This window comes from Hemibagrus wyckioides, linkage group LG09 (assembly GCF_019097595.1).
Source record: "Hemibagrus wyckioides isolate EC202008001 linkage group LG09, SWU_Hwy_1.0, whole genome shotgun sequence".
Classification (NCBI taxonomy): Eukaryota; Metazoa; Chordata; class Actinopteri; order Siluriformes; family Bagridae; genus Hemibagrus; species Hemibagrus wyckioides.
Genome location: NC_080718.1, coordinates 13695878 through 13718910, shown reverse-complemented (window position 1 = coordinate 13718910; position 23033 = coordinate 13695878). Strand labels below are relative to the sequence as shown.

Genomic DNA, 23033 nt, shown 5'->3' with positions numbered 1-23033 from the left:
CTGACAAACACGTTATGCATCATTCTTTAGCCACTCAAACACATTTGTTCTTTCCCCCCCAAGAAAAATAACATTAACAATAAATATCTTCAAATGATCTTGTTCAATCAAGGCTGCATTAGGGTTCAGTTCAGGTTAAGATTATGATGGAGATGGACAGGGAATGAAGAAGGAGGAGGAGGAGGGAGGAGTGGCAGCACATTTGCATCAATATTTCAAATTGTTCTATTGCACTTTCACCCTCGGGGTTCTGTCTTTTCCTGCCTGACACCTTAGAGAAGCTTTACAAACTGCAAACACAGGTAGCAAAAGTCTTAAATAAACTAAACAGCTAAATGATAAAAAAAACTTCAAAACAAACAAAAAAAAAAAAAGTTACCTTACCCATAAACAATAAAACAGTACAATGACACTAATAAGGATAACAATTATAACAACAATAATAATATTAATAATAAGGAATATATCAAAAACAATGATACTTTGTTGGATATATAAAAAGAACCTTTGTAAAATTGATTGTCATGTCACGATTAAAAGTGTCAAAAACATCCAAGGCATCAGCGAGGTGACCAGAAGTAAACGTAACAAAAACACCAAAGCCAAAATTACGGCACTACAAAAAACAAACAAAAAATAAAAAATAAAAAGTACACAAATACAGCTGTGCAAGCTTTTGGCAGTCGACCGTAAGAGTCACAAACACAGATTTCATTTAGAAAAATCAAAAGGAGGACTTTAGTCCGTCCTCCGTCTTTGCCGGTTTGTAAGTCCTGCAGTGTCCAGAGCACTGAATGCATGGAGGTGTGAGTCACAGCGGGTAATAAAGGGGTGAAGCGAGTCTGTGATAGGAAGATGGGCAGGGGAAGCAGGTGGAATTCCTGGGCTGCACCCAGTGTGTGTCTGAAAGTGGGGGTCTGAAAGTGTCAAAGGACAGTGTTTGGTACTGCCCCTAACCACACATACACACATTCTCTCTCTCTCTCTTACTCACTCTCCCTCTCTCTCCCCTCCCTCTCACACACACACACACTCTTGGCTTATACTCCATGTAGCCCTATGTCTGAATGAGAAACACTTGCTGAATGCATCTCTTTGACACAAACTCTCTGAGACAGACAGACACACACACACACACACACCCACCCACCCCTTGGCTTGTACTCCCTATAGCCCTATGTCTGAATGAGAAACCCTGAATGTTTCTCTTGGACACTCACACTCTAGCACATGCGCACACACACATACAAACACACACATTGAGGGAGTAAGACAGTCCCTGAAGGCTTTTATGTTCCATCTCCACGTTACTCTTCCCCACACAGACCAGTGTATCAGGTCATGTTAAAGAAGTGTCCCAGCTGCACCATGCAGGAAAAGCAAGTATTTGCTAGTGCCAGTCTTCATCGTCTGTGGAGTCTTCCTCATCTGAGGAGTCCTCGCTGCTGGCTCGCCGCGCTGCTTGTTCCCCTCGAGATCCATTCTGTTGAGCGGCCATTAAAGCCGCTGCGGCGGCTGCAGCACGTTCCTCGGCCTCCCGCTGCCTGAGAGCCGCCGCTTTCTTCTCCTGCTCAGCATGGCTCTTCATGTGAGCGCTCCGGCTTTTCACCTTATAGAATATCCTGCCGAAACACCAACACACTTGGGTCAACCACCAAACAGAGGAGATGACTAAATTGTCATGCATAGGTAAATATTTATTATTCATGATTGTCCAGGCATCTCAGGTTGTTCTCTTCAGCAGAGCTACAGTAATGTCTTACATCATAAACTGCAGTGTCCTGCCTTTATAAGCTTCATGATACTCAGCAGAGTTCAATTAGGTTAATACGGTCCAGAAGCAATACATCTGCATACATCAGAAAAGTACCTTTTCATTTATTTGTTGTGTTACAGGTTTAATTTAACTAACTGGGTGGCCAGATATGACAAAAATATATTTGATAGCAGCGCTGCTCATTCAGTTGCGGCTTATCTGGTTTATCTTACTGCAACGTGTGTGCAGTTTTCTCAGAGGAGACATTTACGTAACATGTTTGAAAGCAGTCTTTTCAATCTTTCCAAGTGTCAGAGGTAACACTGTTTCTTTAAGGTTTCTGACAGGAAAGTCTTCAGGACAAAGGGTTATGAGTTTTGTGGTTTCTCAGCGTTGTGACAAACAGCCCACTTTTTTTTTTTTAACAACCTCAAAAGGGGGTTGGTGAGGAAATGACTGTTTATAGTGATAACAGGAAATAACTGCTACGTTTAGCAATATTAAATGTACCTACACACTGTTACAACATGTACGTTAACAGACGTTTAAAATTTTATTTATAGACATGAGTTATATGTTAGTGGTGAAAAATCTCTTTGAGGTGGTAATGGATCACTACAATAATTGTCCTGACTTAAGGAGAACTGCATGATACTGTATTACAAACCTTTCATTAATGTATTTGAATCAGATTAAAATACCGGACATTGGCTTATCTACGAATTCACATAAACGCACAAACCCATGAAGGTTCACGCTGTGACATATCTGATGTTAGTACCTCATGAAAAAGAGGTTTGACGATCAAGATCGATTGCTTGATTTTATGCTTCACATAAACCTGTCGCTACGAACCGTTACAGAATACGAGCGCAAAGCGTGTTAAGCGGAAAGATTGGTCTTTTTTGACAAAGCCAGAGCAGATGCATTGGCAAAATGCAAATGAGCAGCAGCGGCCAATGGTGAGTGGGCTGGAGGACAGAGCGTACGAGATGTTTTCATGTTCCAAATCATCCACGTGCACGCTTACACACAACCTGCACTCAGTGGCTCAGTCACTAGGCAGACAGGCATACAGCAGAAGGCATGGCATTTAACACTACTCAAAACTTTCGGTTGCTAAGAGACAGTTGATAATAACAGAGCCGGACATTGCCTTCACTGATACGAGATGGAATCAGAGGGTATGTTTTATTGCTCTCTGATCTATTTCTGATGCCAATTACTCACAGACTTTCCCAATTCAACACTACTAAACACGTGTTCCTGATACAGGCAACAAAGCTACAGCAAAACAGATGATAAAGCTCTTAAACCTTTGCTTCAGAGATGTCAAGAATCCAGATCAAAGGGTTGCAAGTCATGAGCACGAACCTCATGGTTAGATTCTGCACTCGAGCAAAACTACAAAAGGGAAGTTTGCTTTAAAACAATGCAAAACTACTGCACTTTTAGAAACAGCGTAGCACAATACAAAATAACAGCTTTAAAGCTATTTTCAGCGGTATGTGCCAGATGTGCAACAACATACGCTGGCAATGTGATCACAGGTAATTAAAAAAAAATGTTAGTGCACATGACACAGTGACTAACAGCTGCCACGACATCGTTTTGACGCCTGCTTGTACCAGTGTGGAACTGTTAAGCATAAATTAGACATCAGACCGAAAAAACTCTCTCAGATACGCACATGACAAACCAAGATGAAGGGCTGGCTAGAAAAGGATTGATTTGGAGTGATTTGTAATGAGTTATTAAGAAAAGTAGATTCTTTTGTTTACAGTTAAGATGGGGGAAAAGACTTGTTTTGTTTTTGAAAAATCCGTTTCCAATGATAACCTCAGTTTCCTGTTCTTGGCTGAAAGGAGAGGAAATCTGGCCAAATTTCCTCTGACCCTTCTTTTATTAACAATGCTTTTACACCTTAAGAACTGTCTCTCACTCTTTGGGTTTTTTTTTGCACCATTCTGTGTAAACTAAAAATCCCAGATCAGCAGTTTCTGAAAAACCCAAACCAGCCCATCTGGCATCAACAACCGTACCACAGTTAAAGTCACAGATATCACACTTTTTCTTTATTCTGATGCTTGATGTGAACATTGGCTGAAGATCCTGATCTGCACCTGTACAATTTTTCTGTATTGTGCTGCTGCCATGTTGATGATTGGATAACTCCATAAATGTTCAGGTGTTCCTAATAAAGTGGACAGTGAAATAGAAGCGGACATAAATAGATGTGTGGTATTCAGAGGCATTAGGCATTTGAGACTACTGAAGTATTTATCATCGCCTCTTAATCAAGCTAGTTGCTTATCTTGACCGCTTTAACCACACAATTTTGTCTACCTCTGCCATGTACCATCAACATAAAATGTACATCAAAATGATCTGAAAGTGACCAACGTTAAAAAACGGACCAGATGCTCTCTAAAACGCTTTCTTTATATTCTTCACGTAAAATTGGTACTAATTAAGCATTTGCTGCTGTCTCACCTTCCACATTTCTTGCAGGGAAATTCTCCCTCTGGTACTACAGAGCCTTTTGTTCCAACGCCGCTCTTCCGCACCGTGCTCTCAGGTCGGGGCTTGGGAGGCACTGTGGGGGCGTGGCTAACCGCAACCGCTGGATGCTCCCGTCGTCCATCCTCCTGATTCCTTAAAACCAGTACTGCACCAGTCTGAAGGATAAGATAATTACATTTATTCAGAGGGAGGAAATCATAAACAAAATGTTTATCACTGCTTAGTATTTCAGCACTAAATCTACAGTATACTGTTCTCTTAATACAATTACTGTATTAAGTTTTACTGTTACAGCTGTCAGCCACAAGAGGGCACCAGACATAAATATTAGAAAAATGTCGTATATTCTGGATCCCCCCCCCATCTATAATAAACAGAAAAGTTACTGATGTATTTTAATAAATTTTCTTAACTAATACATACACTTCCACCTTTATTCTTGGCAACTTGATACTCACACTTTCACTGGCCTGTAGACATTGTGTCACCCTGTCAGGGCTGCTCTCTCGCTTCCTGTCCCCTGGTACCTCCCACTTCCTGTCCTCTTCCTCTTCCTTTCGCATATCAAATCTTTGTGAACCCTGCTCAGGACAGCAGAGAAGATTACAAACCCAACCACGCTGCACCTGTCCGTATGAGATTTAACACACGTGTATAGAAACACAGCCTTACTTTATAGTCCACCTCCTCCTCTGTGGGCCGTGTTTCAGGAGGCTCTGCTTCACCATAGAGAAGCGTGCCATTCTTGCCGATCTTCACCTGCTTCTTATAGGTGTAGTAGAACTCCACACACTGCGCCACCGTCTTAGAGTTTACCTTCAACCAGAACAACATCATCATGGTGGGTGAACACAGTACTAAGAAAAGCAGTCATGCATTGCACAAATAACAATGCAACACAGCAAATTATTGAGCCAGAGAGAGAGAGAGAGAGATGATCTTCTGTTGCACTGCCCAAACCAGTTGTGTGCAAGAATAAATATGCAGTATAATGTAAATCAAGTGAAATCTGTATGTATATATAATAAAATCTAATCTAATCTAGCTTATATAAGTGCAAATGTAATATAAAGCAAATGTCATGAGCTATGGCCTCTTCTCACCTTCCTAATCGATCATGTTCATACATGATCAAATAAAAACCTTTACCACTTTTCTTTATTTAGGCTCATGATTTTGAGGTGGTGTAAGCATGGGCCTAGTGTTAATCATGAAATCAAGGAAAGTTAGAGAGAAAGTAAAAGAATTTTGGATAGTGTGAAGTGCTGGCACATAAATATTAGGCTGAAATAAACACTGATTTCTGTTATGATGTATTAATATTCATTATTTTTAATTAGATCACAATTACTTTAAAGCAAAATGGCTTTTTAAAATCTGATGAGGTCCTGACATCGCCCCTGTAACTACGGTACAAAAGTTACTGCTGGTTATTAATGAGCTCATCACTTTCAACAATGCCAAAGAAAAGCACATAGTGATGTCAGTATCCTAAACAGCATTGTTTTATTGTATTAGAAACAATAAGGATCAGTATCTCATTTCAATCAGGAGGAATGTGACTACTGTGTTCTGATGGCTTAAGCATTGTTCTTTAATACATAATAATAATAATAATAATAATAATAATAATAATAATAAATGTTTTTGAATAGAAGTGTTACATTACAGCTTAGTGTCTGAGTCAGTCTGCTTGCTCACTGCATATGTGAAAGAAATGTTTCTTTTGAAATAAAAGGCTTCACTCTCTGCTACCGAAATGTGATCTAATACCATTTTCTGCACCATGAAGAAGTCCTTCTTGTAGGTGGAGATGCCCCTGTTGAAGAAGCGTCTCTCCTCAGGTGTCCAGTTGTCTGAGCCTGATTGAGAAATAGAGGAACCAGGACATGAGTCACGCAATTACTGCAAAGTCTGAAGCGAACGAGCTTGTGCGTATAAACACACACATTCACGCAGATACACACAAGGCACACAGCCAGGACACATATTGGCACATAAACAATAGTGCTCCTGTCCTCGTCTATGGATTAAGCACACACACAGCCCCGCCAACACGCTGCCCACGCTCTCTTTCTCCCTCCTCTCTCTCCCCTCACCCACTCTGTACATCTCCAACAGGCAACCCTAACCCACCCCCACTCCTTCACCCAGTAATCCCAGCCGGCCCTGCCCTCCCCCAGTACTCAGCTGGTATGGTTTATGGCTGAGACACAGAGAGAACTGCATGGAATTCCAGTAAGTCCCTACTGGGGCAGAGAGACAGGAAGCCACGCTCAGTTGTCTAAAGGTGGGCTAGATGGAAACAGAGAGAGAGAGAAACAAAAGAAAAATGACAAAATGAAGTGTTAGGTACTTACCAGAGTAGTGGTAATCTGCCAGAGGGTGAGATTTGGGAAAGATGGGGTTTTTCAACAGAAGAAGGGCAAGGGCTCCCTAAAAACAAAAGCAAAAGATTTCACTGTGAACTGACATGGCAACATACAGCTTTAAATCATTGGCCAGTGCTGTGGGAGACAGTAATAAGACAAAGGCATGGGCAGCTGTGTAGGATTTAATTATATAAGACATGAGAACAAAAGGAGTACGATATCTCGCACATGCAGCATAAAGCAGGAAAGGCGAACAAGAAAGAAAGAGAGAGAGAGAGAGAGAGAGAGAGAGAGACAAAGAAAGGAAAAAGTGAAACACAGAGCCAGACACTCTCTATCTCCTTGGCAACGTAGGCAAGAGTATTTCGCTGGAGGCGTTTAACCAAGTAGCACCCGCCAGTGGCTAATATTCCTCTCTACCCCTCTCTATCTCTCCCGGCATCTTCACTGTGATCTGCCGATTTATTACTCAAACTGCAAAACATAGATGGCACGTGAAAACAGACAAATCTCTGTTTCCCTGAGTGCAGACAGAAATGGCTTCTTAAACAGCAAACCCATAGCCTGAGCCTCATCAGTGCAAATAATAAGTAGCAGTAAACGCGGATGGCTGATTTGTACTTCTGCAAAGATGCACATAAACATATCATCTGAGACAAGTCACAGAGAATGGGAACAAACATGAAAGTGACTCGCAGAGGCTTGCACAGGAGCAGCATGAACACCACCAATGGTGTGTGATGAGCAACACTGATCGTTTGAGCCGGGAAACGTATCTGGTGGAGTTGTGGTCAGGACGAAATCCAACTAATTACATGAACCAGAAGTAGTGCAGAAGCAAAATGGAGCAGTTTGATTGGATGGCAGTAAAGCTGGAACATAATAAACACGTATGTGTTATAGTCACATGACTGTGAATTATTGCAAGGAAGCAGTGCAACAGTGCATCTCTGGGCAAAAAAAAACAGAAGGTAATCAGACAAATATTTTTATTGTAAAATTTCCATAAATTCGCTCATTTAATTATTTATCAAGTATAAAGTATTAGTTTTGTTGACTGTGGACCACCTACCAGCATGTTTTTTGGGAAGCGACAATCCAAACAGTCAGTAACCCGAGCTCTGGGGAACCAGAGGACCCTGGAGCTCTGACACAGCAACACTATGCCATCCATTCCAACTAAACCTTACAACAGCTAAATCCTGCCTTATTTCATCCAGTAATTAGAATTTCCAACCACAGCAAAATATGACACTTTATTCAGTTTTCTTTTTCTGTATCTTATTGTTCAGTACATGCAGCACTAAACACCTGCGCACATGTCAATGTGGCATGCCAGTATCTTGGCAGACACCTATAAGAATATCAAAATATGTGTATTTTGCAGATTTGCGGGTGTAGGCATACAACATACTTTACATTGAATCCACACTATCTGGGGAAAAGATGGGGTCAAAACAATGCAATAGAACATGCATTCAGACAGCTTGCAGTTTGAACAGAGTAGCACATGCGACAGCACGTGTCTCTGGTATTGACAGCAGGTTGCTATGGCAGCAGAGCTGACAGCTCAGCACTATCAGGCTGGCCTCTGTGCTGCTGTTGCTGGTTCAGCTGTGTGAACATAAAGCACACACAAACACGTATCTAATTCCCTTCATTTGTGCTTACATGAAAATGCGGGCATTGAAACAGTGATTATTTAGCCCCTTGAACACGTGACACAAAGGCCCACTGCCAAACGCAGCGTAATGCACTCAGTTTAAGGGCATAACATGAAATCATATCGCTCCGTTTACATCCCTGGGGATATTTCATTAAGTACTATAGGAAAGAAAACGGGTTTAGTGGACAAAGGTGGTGCATGTCATTGGGATCATGCTGGTGTAGTCTTACATCATCTCACACTCACCATGATATCACCCTTGCACTCGTGGAGACAGTGCATGGCCAGCTCCTGATTGGTCCCTCCTCCACACAGTGCACTGGAGCAGGCCAGGTGCATGAGGTCACTCACTGCAGAAACAAAAAGCCACATTAATCTGTCTGTCTGTCTATCTATCTGTCTATCTATCCGTCTGTCTATCTATCGATCTACATTATGTATATTTACATACAGACAAGCGACAAAGTAAAGGAAAAATCTGGATCTATGGGTGGAGCAACATACTGTGTGCAGATATGAGCTCCAGACAGATGTACAGTTTGATACAATTAAACAATTAACATCCTTCCATGCTCTGTGGCATTTATAAAATCCATTTAATATCAAGTCTGTGAAAGTTAGTCACTCAACAAGACTAATCAACTAGCTGTTTCAATAAAAGGGTGATTAAAGAGACAGACATTTAGAAACAAATCTGTACATACTGTAGGGATAGAAATTGTGGTTAAAAGAGCACATTGAATGACAGTGATGTGAGTGCATTTTGTCAGGTGGCCAAGATGGTCAATGCAGGACTCTCTGTCCACACTATATAGAGAGATATAGTATATTGTAGTAGGACCGATCTACAGAGACATGGTAAAGAGCATGAGAAGGATGTACCAAGAGAACAGCACAGGACTGATGCTTAACCGTTACAATACAGTAGCCTGGAGTCTCTGTTATGCTGTGGGGGATATTTTGCTGTATTGGTTTGGCCTCACTGCAAATTAATACATTTATTTTGACTGATCACCTGATCACATCCTAATGATTCAATTCAATTCAGCTTTATTTGTACAGCGCTTATAACAATTGATAAAGTTTCATATTTAAATGTATATTTATCATTAATGAGCAAGGAAAAACTCCCTGAGACAATATGAGGAGGAGCCTTTAGAGCAGGGGTGTCCATTCTTATCCAGAAATCTTATCCGGCCCTTTCTGGATAAGATTGGACACCCCTGCTTTAGAGGAAAGACTCAAAAGGGAACCCTCCTCATCTGGGTGGCACCGGATAGTGTGAATAAATAATTTCAACCACTGTATACACTCAAGTAGAGTTGTGTAACCAGGAGCTTTTGAGGAACTTAAGTATGAGCATCAGTGATGACTTATTAAAGAATAAGAATTATTAAAACTAGAGTATATTACCTGGTTGCACAATTGCACTTTTGGAGAATACAGCACACAGATATAGAAGGGAAATCTTTTATAATTTTATCTAGCGTCACCCAGATGACAATGGGTTCCTTTTGACTCTGGTTCCTCTCATGATATCTCACTAATATTGTCTCACAGACTTTCTCCTTTCCACAGTAACCTCTGACTTGCCCATTAGGGATATATTTCATTTCATTAAATTTATATATTTGTGTAAAGTTGCTTTGTGACAAATTTCACTGTTAAAAGGTGCTATACAAATAAAATTGAAATAAATCGAATGACTGTGTCCCTATCCACAGGGCTGATGGCTTGTCTGATGGCTGCGCTAAGGCATGTCGTAGCTGTGCACAAGTCACCTTTAGTACACCATCTTGTTATTTTTTCCCCTTTGTCAACTAGATGTGTAAATGCAAATCGACACTCACATACTGAAACCTTGAAAACTTGTGATTCGCTGGTTTATTTGTCACCAAGTTTGGTAACAAAACATTGTGGCTGTTTTTATATACACTGAAACGTTTAGCTACTGTTAAATAAATTGCTGATAAACTTTTATTTATTACATGGACACACAAATGTATGCTTTCTTCAGCTGTCTTTTTTTGCCACACAATTCAGATTGATTGGTGTCGACAATACTTGTGTAATGCTTTTGACACTAGAGAGAGTTAGTTACACAACGGCAAAACAAGGAAAAGGTTTCTATCTACAACTTTCAATCTAAAAAACACACTCGAGTAGAAAAGCAGAGTGTTTGAATAGAGCTACCTCGCTCCTGCTGCTGGCCTTTGGACTCCATCTCAGGCAGTGGCGCCCACACCAGCTCAGCCTTGTGTGGGTCGAGCTGCGCAGCAGAGCGTTCCTTCAGCTCAGGCACCTCCGCCTGATATCTCTGTCCAATGTTTATCCGCCTGAAAGGGAGAGGGAGAGAGATTCTAAAACAGAGAATTACATGTCTAAATTGTATGCCTTAATTAATTAATATTATTATTATTAATAGAAGAAACAATGCAATTAACAATAATCCTTATAAGTAACACTTTTTTTTGCTAAAAAACAAAGAGAAAATCTATTAAAAATCATGCATCCTGACTGTCAGCATTTTGTTAGAAAACTAAACAATGAAGTTTATTTGCAAAATAAACCAGCTGCATTCTTTATGAGGTTCAGATCCTTTCTGCCTCAGGTTCAAAATAAAGCACTTGGTTGAAACAACTAAAAATCTTGAGGAGTTTATGCAGAGAAGTTATGCAGGAATCTCGATATCACCGATATGACTTTTTTTTAATCAGTCTCCTAAAACAAATCCACATCCAGCATGCAAATCTTTCTTTCCTTCTTCGTGCAAAATTTGCTCATTTGATGAACATGCTGAAAAAGATGCTTAGATATCTAGGGAGTTATTATGTTTATTTGTTTACTTTCACACTACAAATGCAACATCAGCTTTTAAGAGGCTATTTTTAGGATAACCTCAGAGGTGTGCGTCATGTAAGTGACAATTCAGCACAGGCTGCTTTATCACCCTGCTGGGTAAAGCTGGGAGATTATCAGCCTGGAAGAGCTGCGTTTCTACCCTATAGGCCTACGTGAGTGAGTAGACTTTGGCCTTGGATCATTTACACAACATTAGCACTCCACGCTATTCATAGCCTACTGTGCGAAGTCACTAAAGGTTGATTTATATTTCTGTCTAAATGCAGAGATCAGGGAGATAAGAGGGTTTTTATAGGTGGCTTATGGACACACCTCTGAAACTACACTCAACTACACATCAGAAACATATCTGTTGTGAGATATCATTGAGCAGGGAATATTCAACAGCACTGGATTTGGGACAAATAGCTCGAAATGAAAAAAATATCTGTTTTTAAGGCAACTGGCTAAATTGGTGTGTTAATATAATTTTTGATTCACATTTACAGTTACAGCATTTGCAGATGCCTTTATCCAGAGTATAAAAGTGCTCTGAAGTCTCAATCAATGAACACGTCGATACTGGTTCGCTAGTTCGCAGACTAAGGATATCACAAGACTACATTTCTGTTCAGAGGTCACATAGTATGCAGACATAAACAAGAAAAAAACAAATCATGTGCTAGTTTCGGTGACCCCTCGTTACACCATCATTTGAAGAGAAATGAGGAAAACTTCAAGTGAAGATAAACTAGTCCAAAAAGTGCAATACGAGTCTAATTTGTGTGCATGTGGTTTGCTAACTGGGATGCTGACTTCTAGAGCACATGTTAATGTAAAATTCTATCCAAAACTTCAAAAGTGGTCCGAGTTTATCCACTAATCCCATTCAAATTTTACAGGATAACATGATACACACAATCCTTCAGTCACAGAAACTCAGCTATGAACAATATATTTGTGGTATATTCTGACAGGTTAAGACACTGTTATATAAAACCTTTAGGAAATTGACAACATAAACTGAGAATCTTAGTGATATCTAACTGATACCTTATTGTAGTAGTTACTGAGCCAGGCAACTTATTTTAATGCTAATCGTGAACTACATTTTGTGTGTTTTTGGAATACTACAAAGCAGTTTGGCAGCACTGAGATAAATTACTATTATTATTATGATCATAGAAGTTGGGAGTCAAGTGAAATTGCACACTCATCTGCCTGTGACCAATTCTGTTATTTTTAATACAGCTAGAGATTATATCCCATTTTAGTAGCTTTTTTTAAGATTTAAAATATTAACCATGCATTAGTGTACATATATTATTATATCATAGTGGTTTATCGTTACACGATCAGAGTTGTGCATGTGAAGTTATGCTTTAGGACAGCTATGGAACCCTTTTTACACAACCCCTGCTCTTGTTTGCAGATTTGCAGATACAGATTTCTTCCAGGATATGGCTCACTTCTGGAAAGCCCATATGAATAATGTTTGTCTGTATGTGTGTGTGTGTGTGTGTGTGTGTGTGTATGTGTGTGTGTGCATGTGCATTTTCACACAGGGTAAACATTAAGACACAGGAAAATCAGTTGGTACCAGACAAAGATGATATCACTATTCTTTCTGCTGAAACCCCACACACACAAACACTACTACCACAGCCAAGACGAGTGACACCGAAACAGTCAGCCGAAACTGACAAGAGTTTACAATTAAGCTGAAGGGAGTAAGAATAGCAGATTCACTGCCAACCATTACAAAACACACATACATGCACAGTTAAGTTTGAACACAAAAGTGATGTGTGTGTGTGAGAGGTGGAAGTGAGAGACAGAATACTGTTCCTGTAAATGATAATGCCTGCTGCACTTGTACTTGGATGTGGAAATAGGTCAAGGACTTAACAGAATGTGCTTTTGTGTGTGTGTGTGTGTGTGTGTGTGTGTGTGTGTGTGTGTGTATAAGACATCGTCAGTACTTACGGCTCAACGCTGACAGGAGTAGCCTCACTCATAGCAGACAACACAGGAGGCGTAATCTCAGTGCTGTCTATACACAGAACAGCAAAAACAAATGACTCCATCACTGACACATAATTACAGCCAGGGTTAATTACAACAATCATCTGCAATGCAATGCACCAACAATTATTCCTGAATGCATGCAGCATCCACTTTCAGATATGCTTCAGTGTTTATTCAATACATTCATAAATAGTAAAATACAATACAGAAGGAGATGCATGTGTGGGACACTCACTAGAGCGAAGAAGGCTACGAGTGGCTGATTTGGGCGTAGCGGGCGGCGGTAGGCCCTGTGTTCCTGCGACAGCCGCAGCAGCAGAGAGGATGGTCGAGAAGTAAAGGCCTGAGCCCTCTCTCACAGGGCTGAGGATGGGTGGAGGGGTGTAAGGGGGCAGCGTGAGCGGGTTATCAGCCAGCCTTACTGGTGAGCGGAGGTGGCTTTGGTAGGGTGTGATGCTGGAGTAAACGGGTGGCGCAATCAGCGTGCTCACTTTGGGCGGAGGGATGAAGAGCGGCTCCGGCCGAGGACGTCGTTTCGCCTTGGACGATTTGCCATCTACATCGCCACCGAGCTCAGCTCCACCGTTCTGGAGTATAAACAGAGAGGCAGACATGTAGTGACTACCAACATGAAAAGATGATATTTATAAGAACATTTGCTTTATTCTCTAATTCTCTCTTTGTGGTGGCAAAAGAAAGTGGAAACGTGATGGAGGAAAGGAGTACATGTCTAGATTAGATTTCAAAGAATGAAAAACAAACACTAGGGATTAGGATGGAAGCTTTAATCCAGGTTTTAGCTGATGGGGGATACAGTGGATCAAAAAGCAAAAAAAATGATGGCTCACTAGTACTGCTCAGGGAGACACTCAACGCACCTGACTCGAGCTCTCAGACAGAGAGTTGCGTAGCGAGCGCCGGCGCGTGACAATGACAGAGGGTTTGTGGTCAGTCCGGTTTGGATCACTGGGCCGCTGGGACCAGCTGGGTAACGGAGAGCTTTGCTCCTGGTCCAAAGACATGGGGTCTGCCCGCCTTACAGGAACCGACACTGGGATGACCAGAGGCACCAGGTTCTCATCTCTCACACGTTTGGCACTCAAACCCTCCAGCTCTCCAACCCCTCGACCAGGACCTGATGCCGGGGGGCTCCAGGACCTGTGAGACTCCTACACATATGTAACACGTATCACAAAGAATCTTTACACATAAACACAGACTGGCAAATTACAAAACTGGCTACATAATTAGAATTTATTCTAATTTGATCTTATTTTGACCACAAAATTTTAAAAGAAGTGGAAATTTAAGAAGAAATTTAAATCATTTCTGAGGTGCATTTCATTCTCTGAGGAATACCTTCAAGGCAATGTAATGAGCAGTGTGAGAAAGATCTGCTAAATGAGTACTGGGAATGATTAGAAGCATTAGCACAAGCATTAGAGTGTGTTTCAGGCTCTTTCATTTCTCACACAGGATATTACATGGGCTTTTGTTGTTGTGTCTTTGGTACGCATTTAGAACAGTGAGTTTAAACTAATACCTCATGCTAACTATAATATTGGCTGATATTATGATATCCAGTGTTTCTTTTTTACCAAAAAAAAAAAAAAAAAAAAAGATCTTCTGAATCTCTGTAGGTTGTAAACGTTTGCCAGCAGAAAGCAGTATACATGTACAGATGTGTTACACTGACCTGTATCAACAGCATGTTGAAATAAAGTCATATAACTACAAGATCTCATCTTTATAGTGGTTAAATCAGGACACCAAGCCAAAATACCTTTCTTCTCACTGCATGTCCACATAATAGAAACAAAAAGCGGTTCTCGATTACCACCAATTTTCAAATCCTCTTTATTTTAAATACAATTTCACTAAATTCTGAGGAACAGAACAAACCTTCCTGCAAAGGCCCTGTTTCCTGTATTCTCTAGACATTTCCTGATTTTCTTTGGGACCAGACTAAATCGAGCACAAAACATTTTTAGAGAACTGAATTTAAAAAAAATAATACTAAGGTTAGACTCCTGAATTTGAAGTGCACACAAACCTACAAAAAGAAAAATCGAAACATCTGAATAAATAGTGCACAACAAAACAGTGTCTGATTTTTGTGATATAAATGTTTTTTCTGCTACAACGGGCACTTGAGTTTGCAACAGCAGGAATTCCCAGCACTTAACCTTCCTCGAGCTGGAGCCCTGTCCTGGCTCACATACACAATAGCAACAATTTAATCCAGAAATTCTTCAGAAATATTTTACCTACTTATGTAGAACATACAAGTGTGGGCAGGTACCATTTTTCCTCTCTATTGCTGCACTGGTTATAGTTTTTTTTTTTTTTTTTTTTACTGGAGTGTTCTTTAGGGCTACTCATGCAGTGCCTGAGGTCAGTAGCACACGCACCCACACACCCAATCTATTGTTACTGGAGCTGCTGACCTTCTTAAAAATAGGCTTATGTAACACAAACTTACCAGTTAACATGCTCTAGCAAAGTAAACTGAGTCTTAGCAGTAGGAACAATTGAGATGAAAAAACACAAAACATGTCTAGACAGATTCAATGGGCATATTCTAGCACATTCTACCCAGCACTTTTAAAAATTCACATTCTAAAAATCACTCATCTGAAATAAATCTATCAATATGCTAACACCCATAATGAGTCAATCGGGAGTCACAGATGGATGAGCAACCAACACATTTGAATTTTTTTTACAGTGGTTGTTCATTCTTTTGGTTCGACTCTATTAATAAATACATAAGATACAGCTGATAGAGTTGTGACATGTATGACATGAAAATACTCTGTAGTCACTCAACAACTGGATGATATGTACTTTACCAATTTTACTACTCTGTATTTATGTCATAAGCAAAATTACAATTTTGCTTTTGTACCCACACATTTTATTCATAAACCTGGGCCAATTTGGGGCATTTCAGCCAGGGAGGTTCGAACGCTCCTGCCAACTTCCAACTCCACCCTGAACTTAAAGGGAAGGACTCGAAAGTCGACACAGGCACAACCTTCAGTACTGTGCACTCTAATACCTAATACAAAAACTAATACATCCTTTAGCTGCTCCTTCAGGGAAACCAAGAAAACACAGACATTATTTACAAATGTCTAAAATTATTCTATGACCCTAATTTCTGCTTGTATACATATACATTTAACACAAGAGAGATCTTCTGAGTGTATTCCTAACGGCAGAGGACAATCATTTGTGTTTGCATGAGGCATCAGCATAGACAGTGGTTTGAATGGACATGTGAGCTAAAACAGCAGCACCTGTTCTATTCACATTCTGCTGAAAGCATTCTGCCACAGTTAAGTAGTGAAACCTGCAAAACCAGTACGCAAATGTAAAAAATGTTCTCTGTGCATATGCCATCAAGCACGTCTTCCACACATGAGTGACCACAGTCATGTTATAATTATTCTTGTTACATCAATGGAGCACAATAATCATGCTTCCATTTCACAGTGTCTTGCTGATCTTACCTTGACTGTGTGTGAAGGTAAGCACTCCATCTCGGAGGCCTTCTGAGCCAATGTCTCCAGATTGGCCTCTTGGGAAACCCTCCTCTTTCGCCGCGTGCTCTGGATGACCCCAGTAGGCGCTGCTCGGATGGCCTGCTTGGCTCCAGCCTCCCTTGCTTCAGTGCCTCCATTATGAGAGCCCAGAGTCTGTTGCTCAGCAGGCATGAGGGAGGGATTCTCTGTTACCTGTCCTCCACCCTCTTTGGAGAGGCGCCGAGACCTCCGTGGTCCAGGTTGTTGTGTCTCAGCGGATGCCTGAGGAAGAACAGGACGGCACTCAGGAGCATTATCCTGGGGCTGTGCTGATTCAGGTGTGTCCTGGGATTGCCCTGTTGATTGATTGGGTTGAGAAAGTGACTGCAGTTGTGTGCCAGCAGAAGAATATTCCACTACTTGCTGATTCTGTGGCAGCTTTTGTAGTTGTTCGGCTTTTTGCTGATTTAGTGATTGCGGCTGTTGCACTTGCTGTTGCTGAGATTTTTGCACGTGTTGCTGCAATTGCTGTTGTAGTGGCTGTGCTTGCTGTTGTTTTTGTATCTGCGTTGGCATTTGTATTGGCTGCTGCTGGATCTGGTTTAAATGCTGTACCTGCTGCTGTGGTTGCGTCTGTTGCGATGGCGCGAGTTGTTGTGACTGTTGTTGATGTTGCAGTATTTTTTGTTGTTGCTGAATTTGCTGATTATGGATCAGTCTCTGGATTTGCTGCTGCTGTTGCTGCTGTTGCTGAAGTTGCTGCTGCTGAAGTTGCTGCTGAATTCGATTTTGGGGGTTTGTTTGGGTGCTGTTGACAAAATTCACATTTTGCAAGGTTCTGTTACCATGGAATACCTGATAATAGCCTGCTGCCAAGTTTTGCCTAGGCTGCCCAAAAGCTAACTGAAAGGGCTGAAGCACAGATGTGCTCCCTGTGGTGGATGTCACATTCTGCTGGGGATTGAAAAAAGCAGGTTTGTGACCCTGCTGAAAGGCTTGTGGCTGCTGTTCCCAGTCCAGGCCTTTAGAAGCATCTCTAAAAGTTTCTCCACCCGTGTTAGGTCCCTGTTGTTGCTTTTCCGCCATCCTAATGGAGGCAGGCTGCTGCTGCGGTATTGCAATACTTTCAGGTACCTGCTTTACTAAACCAGTCTGTGCTCCCAAGTATGGAGTATAAGTCTGAGCCCAAGTTGTCGTTGTGACACCCTGAGACCAGCCTGTAGGTCTCTGCTGAGGTTGCTGGGATAGCTCCTGGTGTGTCCATTTCATTGGCATTGTATTTTGGTAATGGCCTCGGTTCTGGTTGCCCTTCTCTGGGCTGAAAATGACAGAATTGAGAAACATATGTGGTGCATCAGCAGTGGAGCTTTCCACACCCGCACCCTCATTGTGGCCTGACTCTGAGGGAGGGGCCCCCATGCCATAGTAGGAGTTCTCTGAGCGCTGAGAAGCTTCTTTCATTGCAACGCCCTGGTCGTTAAAGAAAGTGATGCGTTTGCCTGTCCTCTTTGTGTTGGCTTTCTGTTGAGCTGGCAAACTCATGACTATCATGAATAAGGATGGTAAGTGAGGGCTGGAGTGAGCTCGTGACAGGGTAAAGAAGAGTTCAAATCTCCAAACCACACCAGGCTCTCTCCAGTGTAATTAATCTGTCCCTCTTTTTTCACAAATGTAGTTAGAGGTTTTTAAACAGTCTGTGGTCATCCAAATCTGCTAAGCATAGTTGGAATGGAAGTCAGCTTTAAAATGCAAAACATCCCATTAGCAGAAATCACAGTGTCAACTATCAGACCCTCAAACATGTCTATTGCTTTCCTTTGTACCTAGTTGTCTTCTACTCCTAGTGAATCAAGGCAATCTGAAACTTCTGGAACTTGACTTCCGTTGTGTTTTCATGGATGACGACCTGAAGAGAGAGGAACCAAAACCATCAGTCACAAGTGGTTGCATTTAGATTCATGTTTTTTTTTCACAAATACAAGCCCAGTAGAAGGATTTAAAAAGAAAAGGTTCATTGAATAGATGGCGTAGAAATTGTGTCTTTAGCATGATGGGTATAAGGTATAAAAACTCCAGAATGTATTCAAGTTACTTTGCATATACTTTTTTAACTCCAATGCATACATAAATAGAAAAAAACTCTTTCAGGGGTGTTCGCACTCATATCAGCAAACCACAAATACCACCACATTGTGAGTCACAGCAGAAAATGTGAGAACGCAAATCAACTATACTTTTGGGGGGGGGATAACTAAGGCAAATATAAATTATTATTTATCCTTGATATCCTCTGATTTCAAAGGGAGAAAGATAATATGTATATTTTAAATATACAACATTTATAATTAATATGTATAATATTTATACAATTTGCTTTGGCAGCAATGTGGTTTGACATTCATGTCAATAAAGCAATGCTGAACTGAACTGAGAGAGAGAGAGAGAGAGAGAGAGAGAGAGAGAGAGAGAACGAAAAAGGGAAGAAGCTACAAACAATCCAATGCAAGTATGTAAATGTTTCAGGCACTTTATGCCTTAAGCAATGAAACTAAGCTACACCTTTGAATATCATGAAGCTGCTTCACAATATATTAAATACACATTACATTAAACATTAACATGCCTTAACCTTTATAACATATTAATATTATATACCTTTAATATTATATTAATATTATATATATACACACACGTCATTTGATTTGTTCAGTCCATATTACCCAAAACCTTTATTTAAACCATGTTTCCATATTAGACGTTTCAGATTAGCAAAACTATTTACACTTTCCTAGTTTCACATTTGTCAGCAGTAAAACACTTCTCCATGGAAACTATCCTGTGGTTTTATCAGCTCTGAATTTGCCTCTCTACTCAACACTCACAACATTGCTCTGTATATGTGTATATTACAAGAAGCTGATTTATGATGAAACAGGACTGAGCTGTAAATCTTTCAGGGGCTGCAATTAAGACCCTGGGACATGATATTTCATTTATTTACCATGAGGTCTGTGTGGTCCTGAAAATCTCATGACTCAAAGTAACACAGACTACAAGCAGCAGTTCCTCATTCTCAGCACTTACGTTTAATATATGAATGCAATATGTTAGCACAGGAATGAGCTCCTGCAAGATTCACCAGGTTGTTCATAAATAATAATTAAAACAACAACAACAACAACAACAACAACAAAAACAGTGCTCTGGATTGCCTTTGCTTAGAAGAAGTGAGCAGAGAATGTATGAGGGTGGGGGGGGCCCAGCATGCTCATAGATCACACAGTGATTTGCATTTGCACTCTGATGATACTGCAACAGAAAACATTGGCAAAGGATCTGTTTATGCATTTATTGCAACCGTGCAACCTTGAAAAGCACCATCACATCTATGAAGCAACAGTGATCATGCAGACCATCGTAATTAAGGATATGCAGCATGTTCGTACAAGGCACCGAGCAAGGCGTGCAGAGTCGTGTGTAAATTGTTTTAAGGCAAATGTTCTTGACATTTCGAGCTGTACAGTTGGCAACCGACAAATATAATGAGAGCAGTAAAGGCTCTGGTTTCTGCTAGGCAGCCCCACGTGTGGACAAGAACAGCACCTAGGGCTGGAGAGGTCAGAGCCACATACTTCAGCGTACTGCCATAGCAAATATATGGCAAACAACGTGGTTTTAGAGAGACACAAGCTACTCCTCTGTACAGTAGTATACCACTAGGTTTGGAGCTGCATATAGATGATAAATGTAAACAGTTTTACGAGGGGGTATTACATTCCAAAGAAACGAATCGAGATCAGCTACACATTTTCTACATGTGGTATACGCATTTTAACGTAACTCATTTAGGTGCATTATATCCACGCCATTCCACGTAGAAAAGGTCTACCGTTCAGGCTAACCACGCCAGAGACAAGGAAAGGTAGGCCTACAGTTTAGTTGTTTTTTTTTCTGACTTTACAAGGTAATTGAAACTTTATTTATTATTATTTTAAAATACAGTACAGTCGCACTTCCATGTGAAAATACATTGTAAAAGGTACAAAAGATGACAACAAGGAAAGGTACAGTTTAGTATTATTTTTTTCTGAGAGCGCAGGAAGCATGCAATGCCAGAATAGGTATACAGACAGACACACCAGGCGACAGATAAGCTTGAATTGTCAACAAAGTGCCATCACTTAATGCCCTGAATTGAAAACAGTCCAAGCACCATGCTTGACAAGGAAATGCGATTTTTGCACTCCTGCACTGGGAGCTCGGCGTTGCGCACTCTCCTCTGTGAGCCAGTGCCCATGCAGGAGCCCCCTTCTCCGGAGACCAGCCAGCTCAGAGCGATTTACGAGAAGTCTTTTGTTGCAGAAACGGGATTATACATTCACTAACTCCATGGCACACTGCAACAAAGTGCGACAACAATACGCCATGTAAAGGGCCAGCACAGGATGATAAAAGTGACCGTAGTAGGAGGAAAGCGGCGCAGTCGCAGCCTGCTGAGCCGACAGAGCTGCCTTCAGTTAGAGAAAGAGTTGTCAACTCTATAAACGTAACTAAAAGAAACAGTTGTAGCTTTCGATATGACTAAGCTCTACAGTTACCGATCGTTGTACAAGTAACGTTACGCAATGTCAAATGTAGCCCGTGTTTCCTTTTCACCCCTTTCTTTTGCACAGACACATCGAAACTGTTAACGTTACAATTTAGCAAGTTAGCTCCGGCGGAGAACTCAGGCAGACGGAGCCCAAGTTGTTTACAAATCTACTCGGCGCGCAATGGGTTGGTTTAAAGTGTCCACCATTTTGGTAAACAGAACCACGATCTAGTCTGCAGACGCTAATTAATCTTAATAATCATAATAAAAAAAAAATCTTACCGCTTTCTCCAGGGATCGCTGAGAGAAAAACTCCAGTGTGTCCATGCGCCAAGCTGGGAAAGCAATAGCCCAGAAATGACTGCATGCACATCCAAGGTTGAGTCATGCTATGCTGACCTCACTCCCGTGTTACTCAAGAGGTAGACTTTCGCAAAGATAAAGAGGATTCCGTGTAGAAATCGGACAGCTTCTGTGCAAAAACAAAGAGCCACCAGATGTTAGAAAAGTGCACCCTGGTTGCGTTTATCTGCATACACGTCTTCGGGCTTTTTTTTTTCTTAAGGCGCAGTCCATAATCACTATATCGAACAACACATTTCTGTTTCAGCTCCAGTCTTGTGATCCTCCAGTCCACTTGGCCTCGCCTACTTCCGCTACCATATTAGGCCGTGACTTCCATGTGGGGCTGAGAGTACAGCAAACGCGCTGGGGTCGTGCGGGAAATTCCGTCAGAGGGGAAAATGCGGTGTTGAAGCGTGAGTGAGGAACCAACTCTCCAAATAACTCTCCAACACAGCCACCTATAAATCCATTACTGTATATGACCGCTGCAGGCTTTGGGGAAGAAGGAAACAGACGAGAAAGAGTGAAAGGAGGAGGAGGCCATAATCAACAGAATTTCGAGCAAAGCAAATGAACACTCAGTGTTTTTACAGCCAGAACTTCCTGTAAATCAGTATGGTTCTCGAAAATGCCATTGTGGAGAAACACTGGTTTGATTGATCACTTCAAATGAATGGGTTTTAGCAGTTATGTATTTCATTCATTCATTCACCTAACCTAAAAAGCACAGGAACATTTTTGATACACATTTAAATAATAAAAAAAGTGATGTTAAATTGATATAAAACTTTTAACATATTTTAACTGGTTTGATATCTTAAGGTTGATGGTTTGGGAATAAAAATAAGTTGAATAGTTTCGTTGTGTCCATACAATAAATCTGTAGGTCCTGTAAAGGAATCTTTTCTTATACCAAATGGCTGCAAAACATTTGAGATCCCCCCTGCTGTGACCTGCATGGCTGGCTACAGCTAATATGCCTAGAACAGATTACCTTTTGTAATGGCACCACTTTTAACAATGTAAAAAAAAATATTGCTTGGATTCTTTAAAACACAGCATTAATCTACACGAAAGATGTATTTCAGTACCCGAGTATGGATATGGTATAGGAGTTCAGATAATCATAAACCACATCCTTCTAATACTACCCCATGAAAACCAACTATGAGTAAACAGTAGCGTGAGCAAGTACAAGTGAAATGTATTTACTATATTTCATAGAAATGTCTTTTCTCAACCGAAAACAACAACTGAAGAGTGCTTCACATCTAAGCACCGATTACTAACATATTACTGCTCTATGTGTAGGCTACAGAGCAGTTCAGAACAACAGCTACAGGCATGACCAAGCATGCTTGCCAAGAGAAAGGAGACACTGGGC

General features: G+C 41.0%; 1 protein-coding gene and 1 long non-coding RNA gene across 3 annotated transcripts; one reads left to right on the top strand and one right to left on the bottom strand.

Moving 5' to 3' along the window:
- Positions 1-17: 17 nt before the first annotated feature.
- mideasb (mitotic deacetylase associated SANT domain protein b) lies at positions 18-21921 on the bottom strand. 2 transcript variants are annotated; one of them, XM_058399033.1, is made up of 13 exons: positions 21587-21921; positions 16702-18619; positions 14065-14355; positions 13422-13773; positions 13145-13211; positions 10511-10653; positions 8564-8667; positions 6640-6715; positions 6053-6141; positions 4952-5095; positions 4738-4860; positions 4250-4434; positions 18-1622 (listed from the first exon to the last, which is right to left on the bottom strand). In XM_058399033.1, exons 2-13 carry the CDS (start codon positions 18262-18264, stop codon positions 1391-1393), a joined length of 3369 nt encoding a protein of 1122 aa, XP_058255016.1. In that variant the 5' UTR covers positions 18265-18619; positions 21587-21921; the 3' UTR covers positions 18-1390. The 2 variants fall into 2 exon arrangements, with proteins under 2 accessions (XP_058255016.1, XP_058255017.1); XM_058399034.1 differs by lacking the exon at positions 4738-4860.
- Positions 20117-22620, top strand: LOC131359292 (uncharacterized). The gene is made up of 2 exons (XR_009205773.1): positions 20117-20635; positions 21915-22620. It is a non-coding gene; the product is annotated as an uncharacterized LOC131359292 (long non-coding RNA).
- Positions 22621-23033: the final 413 nt, after the last annotated feature.

Bases quoted from the DNA above. Each gene is read 5' to 3' on its own strand.
- mideasb (XM_058399033.1), bottom strand. From the start codon at position 18,264: ATGATAGTCATGAGTTTGCCAGCTCAACAGAAAGCCAACACAAAGAGG. The intron at 10,654-13,144 runs GTAAGTACTGAC...TCTCCCTTTCAG, and splicing joins ACTCCTGTCAGCGTTGAGCC to GCGGATAAACATTGGACAGA. The intron at 4,861-4,951 runs GTAAGGCTGTGT...TGTCCTGAGCAG, and splicing joins AGGAGGAGGTGGACTATAAA to GGTTCACAAAGATTTGATAT.